Raw genomic sequence first — 12,129 nt, 5'->3', positions numbered from 1 at the left:
AAATGTCATGACATTGCTCACAAATACCCCCCACTCCATGATGAACGTTGTTTTATCTCTATCCTCTAGAGCCATTATAATTTGATTGTATCCACTAAAGCCGTCAAGAAAGCTATACATTCCATGGCTTGCCACAATCTCTAGCATTGTATCATAAAATGGTAATGGAAAGGGATCCGTTATTGTGGCTGCATTTAACTTGCGGTAATCAATGCAAACTCGAAGCTTACCTTTCTTTTTTGGAACAATGTCTATCGATGATAGCCATTTACCTTGTCCACAGGGTAGATAAAACCTAACCTGAGCAGCTTATCAAATTCCTTCTTTACTTTTGCCGCATAATTCGGGTTCGTTCGGGTTCGTTCGGTATCTTTGTTGGACTACCAGGGATGCATCTTCTTCAAATTTATCCGATGTTGACAAAAGGATGGATCAACTCCTTTCATATCTGTATATTGCCAAGCAAAGACATCTACAAATTCAAGTAGTAAGTCCTTTAATGATTCCTTAAAAGGATTTTCCAACAAAGAACTCACTTGCACCATTTTTTGGTTACTTTCTATCCCAAGGTTCATCTCTTGAAATTCATCCTCCTGAACTCTCGCACACTTTCTGAGGTGGTCTTCAAAAGTAGTTTTTGCTCAAACAAATGCTTGAATATCTAGTATAACATAATATTCTTCTTTCTCCTCATTAGTATCCCATTCTTTGAATTGCTTTTCATATGACTTCAAGTTTTTGTTGTGTTTCTGTTCCTGCTTCGGAATCTCAATCGCTAAATTTGGATCTTTCGAAACTGCTGCCACCTGGCTTGAACAAGGATCATCTGCTTATTTCTTAGCATAGTGGTGTATAATGCTTAGCACATCAATCTCAAAGATAGGGATTCTGTATCCGACTGTAAAGGCGCTCAATCTCATATTGCTTATACTTTGTGGATGTACCAGAAAAGCTTGCAAGGTGTCTGTTAGCCCCATAGTGCTTGCAGGAAGGCACATTGCACGACTCAAGTTCTTATTTCGTGCGAAATCCTTGCTCTCAACCATTTCTTGCATGATATTCTCTAGAATCTTGTTTGCTCTCTCTGCTTGCCCAATTGTCTGTGGGTGCCAAGAATTGGGTTGATCTGGCTTTGACATAATTGCTTTCTCCTTCGCCTTCCAACCCTTTTACAGCATGAAATCCATGTGCCCAATTATTTGCAGGATCGACAGTGTGATAGGCATGGAAATATCCTACAATTCCGCCTAATAGAAAATCAAACTTAGCCTTTCACATTCGAAAATAGAAAGACAACATTCTTAAGTTTGAAGATCCATATTAGAATTGAGAATGGAATAGATAAGATTTCCATGTATTAAGTATATGATAGCTTATACTTCATTCTCCAAAACAGAAAATACTACAACAGTTTCAACTATATCCATGTCGGAACAGATAAATAGACAGTTCTAAACATTCAAAACTTCAAAATGTCTACAATGTTTCCAGCATCATCTGAATATGCATCAAAATGGTTGTAACTACATGCATAGGTGCTGCCCTTACAGTTATTAACTTCCATATCAGTATTCAGACCTATCTATCTATATCATGATCAAAAGTAATATCCTAATGTTTTATTATCCTCTAGTGGGATATGTTCCCAAGAAAGTAGAGGTACACCTTATGATCAAAGCTTAATGTGCCTTGATCAAAGTCTTGAATTTGTTTGTGGAAGTCAAGGACCATTAATGCTAACAAGGAAACTGAAGGCAATTGCAAGGGAGGGGGAAAGCAAGGGCAAATTACAACCCAAACTAATCAAATCACAATGCCTTCCAATTAGTGGGATTGAATAATGTGCTAGAGTAGAAGAGGTGAGGGTTACACTTGCCGCTTGTTCAAGAGTGTGTGCTTATCCATGTATTTAATGAAACAAAACATCTCCAAACAATTATATACATAATAAAAGACATGATATTTTGCTCAAAACTGTAAGAAGATTAAGCCTCAATTCCAAGTTTTATAGATTCCTTGGGTTGCAATATTTTTGAGTGGGCACATTATAATGATCTATGTATTTCCTCTGAGACAGATGATCAAATAGATGAGTAAGATTTTAGGAGCGCATTTTATAGAACTTTTCAAAAACCCACCTTTTGCCAAAGAAGGTATTGAAAGGAAGGTGAGTTGCAAGCTTTTGAAAACCCTATTCCACCCAAGAAAGGGGTGTCTTAGGTTTTACAAAACTCCTTCCATTGGCGAATGAAGGTGGTGTAGACACCCTTCACTTGGCAAAGCTTATAAGCCCCTTTCTTTTCATTGGCAAAAGTTTGTTTCAAAATTTTTTAAAACCATGGCTTGCAAGTGAAGTTGAAATTACAGAAATTGTAGAACCTAAAACTACTTGAGATACTTAGGAGTTCTAATCTCAAATGCCATATGCTACGTTTTTCCTAGAATCAAGCTTTTAACAAAGAATGTCACACATATGGCATCAAACCATTTACACAAGGGGAGCAAGGGGGACCTTACTGTTGGAATGTGGGGCCTTGGGGTCGCTATGTGTGGTCTTAACCCCCCTCGTGGCCTAGTGACTAACGCAATTAAAAGGGGTAAAAATCCTAGCCGACGGCTCCTTTTGTTGGATATGGGGGAGGCATGCATGGCAAGGATTGGGACCCTCGTACCCGGTGCTCTCTTGGCTGCTAAGTGGCAACATATGGTGCTTGTCCTACATGGTATTAGAGCAAGCAGCCCATGTGGACTTGTTGATTGGGCCACACGGCATCTTCGACTCACACTGTGTACTCTATTGTACTCTATTGGGTGACTTTGTAGACTATCTACTTGCATGTGCGCGGGAAGTGGCACCCTCGTGTGCGCTATGATTGCGAACGTGTGTCTCTTCTGACAAGTGACTTGTGCAGAATTAGACTGCATGCAATTAGAATGTGCATATAAAATCTGAGAAACATAGTTGAAAAGTGGCGACGGTTGGCGTGGGAATTGATTGCCTATGTGAGTCTATCTTGTGAGCTGTCTAGGTTCTTTATTGGTCAACCTTGCCTTGAGTGGGTGTCACCATTGTTGGACTGAATGACCTTGCCCTATGTTGGTGGTCAGAATTTGATTGGCTTTGGTGGTGTTTGGCTGGCTAGCTCTCACTTGTGGTGTTTGACAAGGGGGGATGTTGGAATATGGTGCCTTGGAGTCCGTGTGTGTGGTCCTAGTGACTAATGCAATTAAAAGGGGTAAAAATCCTAGCTGACTCCTTTTGTTGGAGATGGTGGAGGCATGCGTGGTTATGGGGAGGGGATTGGGACCCCTAATGACTAATGCAACTAAAAGGGGTAATAGCCGGCTCCTTTTGTTGGATATGGGACCCCCACACCCCGCGCAACATCTGGTGCTTTTCCCACACTTACACTACTTGTAAAAATGATATATGGGCTTTCTCTAACTCACATGTACAAATGATGGATAGGCTTTCTCTAACTTGGTCCCTTAGTGTGAATCATTTGCACATTCCCCTTTGTCTTTCTTTTTAATTTTCAACTCTTGCTATGGAAATAAGGAAATAAGATTTTAGAGAATCATGCTATGCACTAAACTTCGAAAATGCATTTTGAAATATTCCTATGCAACCTTAAAAGGAAAGCTAGAGAACTTTAGTTCATGGGTGGTAGTACCTCATGCAAAGGAGTTGTTTTCACACATTATGCTCAAGTAATGATACTCTTCCCCTGCCATTATGCTCTAAGGAATAACTTAACTTATGGGTACTTCTCCCCGTTGGTAGTTACTACTATGACAAGCTCATCTCCCCCTGTGGGTTCATAGTGACCATCAAGGGTCACGAGGTGTACTCTGTATTCTTCCGTGTTCTCACTGCTCAACCCACACCGCACTAGGTAGAGGAGCAGAATCGGAGGGTGTACTAGACGGCATTCTGGGTGTGACCGATAGATGCGGAAGCAGGAGGTACTGGGCTTCTGTGGGGAACTGTCGGCGTGTTCGAGGAGGAGGAAAGCAGGGAAGGGGGCGGATTTCTCGTAGAGCACCTTGTCTTTGGAACATGTCGAAGCGAAGGAGATCAGATTTTTCGGGTCTGGAGGATGTAGACCGGTCCCTTCACACCTCCTTCTGCCATGCGGCTAATTCCATTTCCCAACTGTATACCCAAGCTCAGCAGCAGCACAAAATTGCTTTTCAGTCAGGCCAACGGCTTGGGCTGGTGAAGTTTCTTTGTAACCCATGTCTTGAGTCTCCTTACCAATGGTTACCCTTTATTTGCGATCGCCGCTCATCCGAGACATTTCTTTTTTTGAATTTGTATTTGATCAGGAAAAGCTTTCTGAATGGATTCAGAGACAACACCAAGTTGGATTGAACCCCACGACTTTCGACATCACGAATTACTTAAAGGTTGAATCAGATAGTCTAAAACTTCAACACGAACGCCTCTTAATTTTTACTGATATGAACGGAAATCCACGTGCAGAATGAGCTGGAATCCCTGATGCAGGCTGAAATGTCAATTGTTCAAGTTCAGCAACAATTGCCTACTGCTTCGCACTTACAACAGGTCCCGCCACCTTCATTTTGGAGAGCTGGGTTGCCTTCAGATCAAGGTTGGTTGCCTTAATCCTGCATCCCCCATTCCCCTTTAAGTTATTTTAAAGGCCCCCAATTTTACCTAATTATCCTTTCCCTTACTTACGCTAAGGAGAGAATCAATTTCCCTTTGAGAGCGAAGTAGAGAGAGAGAGAGATATGATATGATATGATTGTATTAACGTCCTCGTCAGACCCTTCAGGATCTATGGGACAGTGATCACCATCAACAAGTAGTGATTGTTTACATCCATTGAAAGAAAATATCATAAATAAAAGCATGAATGTGCTATGCAGTGAGTACTTGTTGTGCTAGCTTGTGTGCTAGACCAAGTACTTTGTTGCGATATTCTAAAATTTCCTTTATGTAGTTGCCTAGCTCTTTGGCTGGCCACTCCAGTAGGGATTTCAGGTTGCTTCTATTGCCCCTATAACATTCTCAGATTTGTGCATATGCTCGACATGTTAGGAGTACATGTTGCTCATTTTCTACTTCTCCTGCAGGGCAGATTTTACATACTCTTTCCTCTCTTGGTACCCTGGGTCTTGCCCATCTTCCCCTCTCCACCTCAATTTCATGTGAGCTGGTTCTGATTTTGCAGATTAAATGTCTTTTGAATATTGATATGTCTTCCCCGAGGTATTTCTGCATTCCATAGCTGTCCATCGGATTGATTTCCTGCTTATAAAACTGCATTTTTGCCCCTGGTTCTTGCCATAGCTTCTGTAGCATTCTCTGCGTCACTAGCCCCCTGATTTCCCATGCATCTTCGGGGATATCAGCAGCGGTTATACCCCATAATTCCATCCATTTGAGCCCCTCTTTGTGCCATTGAGCGCTTCGCGTAGCTTCCATTGCTTTGTGTGGTATCCTATTGGCGTCCATCTTTCCAACTTTGCTGAGGTATGCCATGAATTGGCACAATGCCTCTCCTTCAAGAGGTATCATACCTGTCTCAACCAACAAGATGGGGTACGGTGTTTGTTTCTTCACCTTTAACTCCCCTATGAGAAATCGTCTATGCAAAGTCTCTATTGGGTTCCAGTAGGCCCTAGAGAGCTGGGTGCCCAGGCTGGGCACCCGTAAAGGATCACTGTTTGTACGAGCATGGTATACAAAAACTTTCTCATTTCCCAGTTCCTTAAGTGTGCCTTTTTGCACTTGTTTTGGAAGCTATATAAAGCTTTCAAACCTCCGAGGATTCTTCTTTCCACACATTCATTCTACTTGTAAGTGTCTGCAAATTCCAGCCCCAAATATATGTATGTAGTGACACTGTCCAAAGGCTCCCCCTCAAAAGTGAGATAAACCTGTTTATTCCGAGTCCCAATCACCATCACTTTTGTCTTGGATATGTTGACTTGCATTCCTGAGTGTTTGCAGAATTTTCCCAGTGTATCCAAATGTGTTTGCATCTCTTTCTTGCTTTTAAGTTTTTGCGAAGAAGACTCCATCATCTGCGTAAATAAGCAATAAGAGGGCATAGCCTGCAATCTGGACACCTTCACCACTGTGTGTTCTCATCCACTCTTCCAATTCATCGATGAATAGACCAAAGAGAGTTGGTGAGAGGGGGCAGCCTTGCTTGACTCCTATGTCACTGCTTATGATGACTTTTCCTTCAGAGTATGAACCATCTACTAGTGGTTGCACTAATTCAGCCAATACTCTCTCATATAACTTGTATGTGGCTTTTCTGATCTCTTGAGGGACTTCGAGCTTTTCCAGTCTTTCCCATAGCTTTTTGCATGGAACTGTGTCAAATGCTTTCTTAAAGTCTACAAAGCAATAGTAGATTACTTCTTTCTTATTCTTGACCCCCTCCGTTGCAGCCTGTATGGCAAAAGTGGTCTGTCGTCGAATGTTTAGGACGAAACCCTGCCTGGGATGGTGCCTCTTGGGGTATGCTGCCATGTAGCTTTTGGAAAAACTTTCTGGGATTTTGCTTAAGCTCATCAAAGCTCTCAATTTGTTTGCTCTTGAGAAACTCTCTTTTTTTGTTTCTTACCAACTTTCTGTAGGCTCTAGCTTTGTCCTCCTTCTCGGTTGTGTCTGCTGTTGTCCATGCTTTTTTTGCTACTCTGCATTCCTGATCGTACCAGTGGTTGCAGGGCATGCCTTTGCTCATTCCCTTGCTTTTTGTAAAGCATTCATGAGCTGTTTTCTGCAGTAAGTCTGTCATGCATTCACTCATTTCTTGGCATGTGCAAGGAGTCTGACAACGTGCTATTTCTTCTTCTAGTTTCTGTTCATATATGTGTGCCTTTTTATAATCCAATCTCAGCCTGGGTTCCTGAGAGAGAGAGAGAGAGAGAGAGAGAGCTCTAAAAGTACGTTTAGATAATTGATATTAATATGTAATGATTTGATTTCTTACACCGATTATTTTAATGTTAATGTTTTTCAAGGGTGCTCCCTGCAATTTTGTAAGGCCTTGATAGTACTTTAACTGTTTGGCTGGTTGCTTCAAAAGACTATGTGGTCTATAATGATGGGCTGCAAATTACATTGTGTCTGCTTCTTAAGTGGTCGTATGGTTGTATTTTTCATACTGTGCTTAAGCATACATGGTTCTCTTCATCTACCTCTAAAACTGCATAGCTTGCAGATTTTGTCTTCGATCAGAATTATAAATCCTTTTCAATTGGACAGCTTCCATTCCATCACATCCATTCCTTATTTGACTTATGGCCCTCTTATTTGAGCATAGAAGTCTCCACTTTCAAGTACCCTTGTTCTGCATTTATAAGCATGCGTTTTCTTTTTTTCCAGAGAAAAAAATGACGACGTTTCTTTGGGTTGCCAAAGTTAGACCAAGATTCTCTGCTGGACTACTTTCCTTACTGTCTTTTTGATGAGGTTATATGCTGAATGACCTTTTATATTACCTTTTCATAACCTTGTTAAGGTGTTCAAGTTTGATGGGCATAGCAAATATATTGACACTTAGTATCTTTTTGTTAGCTTAAAAGAGTTTTTGCTTGACTCCCAGCTCCTCTATTGAAATCTCTTTTGATCTTTTAGTTGAGCCTTCGTGTTCCCTAGGTTGGATGGCCATGAAGGATGATGTGCTGGACCAACATTTGCAGAGGTTTTCTGTCTGCCCTAGCACCATTGGTGTGTTGGAAAATCTAAGCATGCACCAGATGGTACTCTGGTACCATATTAGAGAGTAGCAGTGAATTGGACTTGCTTCAAGGGCAAGCGCAACCCACAATTTCACTACTTGAACTGGATCCTCCTGAAAGTATGCACGTGTAGAAACTCCACGTTCAGATCTGGAAATAGATAGTGAGATATTGGAACTAAAACATGAATGGATATGTCCACAAAATAGGACTGAAAGATAAGTACAAAGAACTCACAGTATATATCACGTGGGCAGTGGTATGCTGCTCCAGTGGTGCTAGATCTGAGATCTCCAAGTGTTACCAATCCTCCAGCTCTTCCCTGCTGCTGCGATCTTTCAATAAGGTCTTCAGTGGCCTAGGGGGAGCCCTAAACTGCCTCTGTCAAGCTCCCTTTCTGTTTTAGTGCTCTGCTTCTTTGATGAGTCTATACTGAGCTAAGGGATGTTTGTTGGTGCCTTTACCACACCTGGCTGCTGCCCCAGTACCCTCTTGCTAGTACCTGGAACACACCCTGCATTGGCTGGACTGATTGTATCTCTGCTCCCCCAGGGGGCCCTGTTTATAGGGATGAACGCCCTTTCTTATCAGGCCCTCTTTTCTTCCCACCAGTCTGTGTGGTTTCTGGCCGACCTGCATTAGTCCTTACAGGCTGCCTTTATGGGAAGATTGGACAACTCTCTGTCTCCTGCTGACAACCGCTCCCGAACATAATGATAGTGAACTTCAATATGCTTGGTACGCGCATGAAACACTGGGTTACGTGCAATGGCCAAAGCACTCTAGCTGTCAGTGTAGACAATAGTGGAGGATGTCTGGCGAATACCAAGATTTGTAAGTAACTGTCGAAGCCAAACACACTCTACTATAGCGGTGAAAGCTGCCCTGTACTCAGCCTCACAGCTAGATGTGGCAACTGTTGGTTGCTTCTTGCTGGGCCAAGAGATACATGAATTGCCAAGCAAAAAACAATTGCCAGTATGTCACACTCTGGTGTCAGAACATCCTGCCCAGTCACTATCCGTGTGAGCATGCATGGTAAGTGAACCCTGATCACCATAGAAGAGGGCTAAATCCTGACTCCTGAGTGCCTCTGAGATATCTGAAGACTCTCTTCACTGCTTGCCAATGCTGTGAACTGGGCATGTGCATGAATCTGTTGAGCTGAGATACTGCATACTGTAAGTCAGGTCTGGTGTGACATAAATAAATAAGGCATTGGAGTAGAGATTGGCTTGCAATCCTCAAACTGAAAACGATCAAGGAGCTGTCCAATATACTTGGACTGAGACATCATGATACCCCCCTCAACATGAGCAAACTGAATGCCCAAATAATAATGGAGCTGTCCCATGTCTAGCATGTCAAAAATCTGCTGCAAATCAGCCTTGAAAGCTGCAATTTGCTGAGTATGTGGGCCCGTGATGAGCATATCATCCACATATAAAATCAGCACTAAAAAATCAGATCCACTCCCACGGACATAAAGAGTGGGTTCTGTGGGACTATTCTGAAAACCAAGGGATAGTAAGTGTGCATGAATTTTGGCATACCATGCCTTGGGTGCCTGCTTCAAACCATTAAGGGCTTTTCTAAGCCGGCATACCTTATTTTCAGAATTAACAACCTCAAAGCCAGGAGGTTGTGTGACATATACTTCTTCTTGCAGATCCCCATGAAGAAAAGCAGTCTTGATGTCAAGTTGGTGCACTTGCCAATGATGATGGGCTGCAATGGCAATGACACATCTAATGGTAGTAATCCTTCCTATTAGAGCCAAAGCGTCCATCGGAAATACTCATCCTTGCCTGGGTTGGAATGGGTGATCCAATGGTTTCCTAGTCTCGCCACCACTCTATTGCTCTATGACTGCAATGAATCTAGCACCTGATCATACATAGTGTCTCCGAGAGTTGTGGAGGGCTCAAGCTATATGCCCTCACCAAAACCTATATTGTAGAAGACTGGCAAGGACGTGTTATGTAGTAGCCCGTCCTCACATTGTCTAAGTGATAAGCCATAAAACAGACTTGGAGAGGGACTCTAGTTTTGCAAAATTGCCCCATCCATGTACCTTTATGATGTCCTTGTCCCTGTGTCAAGGCCTTTGCCATGAGAGGGGCCTACATGAAGATTCATTTATGTGAAGGCTGCCACTATTCACCAGTCTTTAGAGTGTTCCAAAGGGGGCCAAGGCTCCAATCGTGGAGTGAGGCCTCTCTCTACATCTCTAGATAAATAATCCCTAGTCTTGCGCCTGAATGAGGCAAGATTGCTGTCTGCTAAGTCACTCTAGTCTTAGTATCTTGTGTGCCATTTGGTACTGCCCAAAGGATATTGCACACCAACCACAAGAACTAGCTTGTGCATCCTCTAAGGAAACACAAGCAAGAAGCAACGTACCAGACCGTGGCAAGCAAAACCTGATTAACCACCCTAGAGAGACATTGACGAGCTTCAAATTAAGAGCTTCTGTTGCCCACTCTTCTAGGATGACCTGCCACTCTGCGGTAATATGAATCCCAACTTACCAGCCAAGGTAATTTGTGGTCTTGCCTTTGGGGATTCAGAGGAAGCCAAGAGTCTCTCCCATCCTACATGGAGCAAGCTCCACTAGCCTTTTTTTGTACTCAAGACATCATGTCTAGAAGAGCAGTTTACAAGCTCCTTTACAACTACGACAGCTGGTGCAAACAGGCTCTTTGTACGTATGTGTGCATTAGGGTTAGGGTTCCCTTGAGGCATTCAAGCTCATATGGCAATTCATACTTTCTAACAGAGAGGTTGAATAGATTAGGGAGAGATGTCATATATAAATGATCCCCCGCCCCCACGCCCACCCCCTCCTCCCCCAGTCATTAGGGTGAGGGTTCCCTTGAGGCATTTAAGGTCATATGGCAGTTCATACTTTCTAACAGAGAGGTTGAATAGATTAGGGAGTGATGTCGTATATAAATGATCCCCCCCCGGTCCTTTTTTTAAGCCCTACACAGGCTGGCAAGGGAGGTGCTAACACCCACTAACTTGGCTTGTTTGCCCACTTTATTACAGCCATCCCTTCCCTCCATGATTTTACTCTCAAAATTATAGCTGTGAACAATCTGCCAAAATGTCAAGAGGCAAGTAGTGTAGCGCTTTGTGTTCCCTAGATGTTCCCTGGCGAATCCTGGCCATTCCACCAGGCAGATGTCCCCCAGTGCAAGCATATAAAACTGTTCTCCTATTTGATGATAAGTGAACATTAGAAAACTATGCCAGATGTGAGTCAGCTTCTCATCTTTAGTTCTGACATGGGGTCGGTCATGTGTGTCGATGTCATTGTGACCCAAAAACCTTCTGAAGAAAATTACTATATTTAGAAAAGATTTGGCCATGAACTCTAGATTACAGACTCTGGCTTTATTTACTCTAGCCTAATGATGCCATCATTGTTTCCAGGTGAAATATGAAAAGGTTTATATGAAGTATGGAGATATGGTGAGGATTTTTATGGTCTTGTGATTTGTTTTGCCATAATCTGCATAGCCTCAGTAAATGTTTGTGCAATGCTACTGCTGAAATTGTTATGCTTAGTCACGATATTGGAACCCTTTTTTGGCAGGATGAGGGAATCTCCATATCCTCGTCTTTGACTTTCAGCTTTCGCTGAAGCGCTTAATTTGGATTTGCCTGGTATTGGTTCTTTAATGGTTGGAGCACTGGATACCTTTCCGAAGTATATACCTCCAGTGTCGCAGTAAATATCAGATGATGGCATTCTTTTGAGTCCTGTCCCATTTTGATCAAAGGTCCATTCTCTGTTGATCTTGGTGGCCAGTTGGCTTACTACAGCTATTCTCAGGAAAGGCTGTATCACAGACAGATTATATAGAGTTTGATTTCATCTGTAGAGTGTTCTGCTTGCAGTTTCTTTAAAAGAAAGTCTATGTTTGATATTTTTTCGAAGGACAGGTGGGTATTGTTTGGTTCCTCACATGTATATGGAGAAGAGCATAATGTACATGATAAGTGAGGTGAGTGGGAATACATTACTTGTATTGTGAATCTTGAAGAATCTCTGTTTATTATTAATCGAGACGTATGGATGCTGAATTCTTCCAAAAACTTTGTGCACACACATCCATGCATGTGATTTCATTTGCATGTGTGCAACGTGTGGCTGTGGGGGGGGTTGTGTTGCCCCTTTTTAATGAAGAACAAAATTTGTTCCACATTTTATTGAAAGGTTTTCCTTCACACGTACTCATGACTTTGGTGAAAAGAGGCTAACATCAGCAAAAAAATCAAAGGGTCTCTCAAGTGCAAAAAAATCAAAGGGTCTCTTAAGTTGGCAGTCTTGATTCTCACTTTTGGTGTACAGAGTGAAAGAGCTGAACAGATTCCAATAAAAGTCGATTTCGA

At 42.4% G+C, this 12,129-nt stretch overlaps 1 protein-coding gene across 1 annotated transcript; it reads left to right on the top strand.

Moving 5' to 3' along the window:
- Positions 1-3,928: 3,928 nt before the first annotated feature.
- Positions 3,929-11,844, top strand: LOC147900644 (uncharacterized). The gene is made up of 4 exons (XM_087375944.1): positions 3,929-4,219; positions 4,330-4,410; positions 4,487-4,616; positions 11,330-11,844. The coding sequence occupies exons 1-4, from the start codon at positions 4,061-4,063 to the stop codon at positions 11,332-11,334; spliced, it is 375 nt and encodes a 124-aa protein (XP_087232070.1). The 5' UTR covers positions 3,929-4,060; the 3' UTR covers positions 11,335-11,844.
- The last annotated feature ends 285 nt before the right edge of the window (positions 11,845-12,129 follow it).

The sequence above is a fragment of the Dipteris shenzhenensis genome, chromosome 6 (genome assembly GCF_047967505.1).
Source record: "Dipteris shenzhenensis isolate YYH24624 ecotype China chromosome 6, Dip_SZ_1.0, whole genome shotgun sequence".
Classification (NCBI taxonomy): domain Eukaryota; kingdom Viridiplantae; phylum Streptophyta; class Polypodiopsida; order Gleicheniales; family Dipteridaceae; genus Dipteris; species Dipteris shenzhenensis.
Note: the sequence above shows the minus strand (reverse complement) of the source record. Positions and strands in the feature narration are given on the sequence as shown.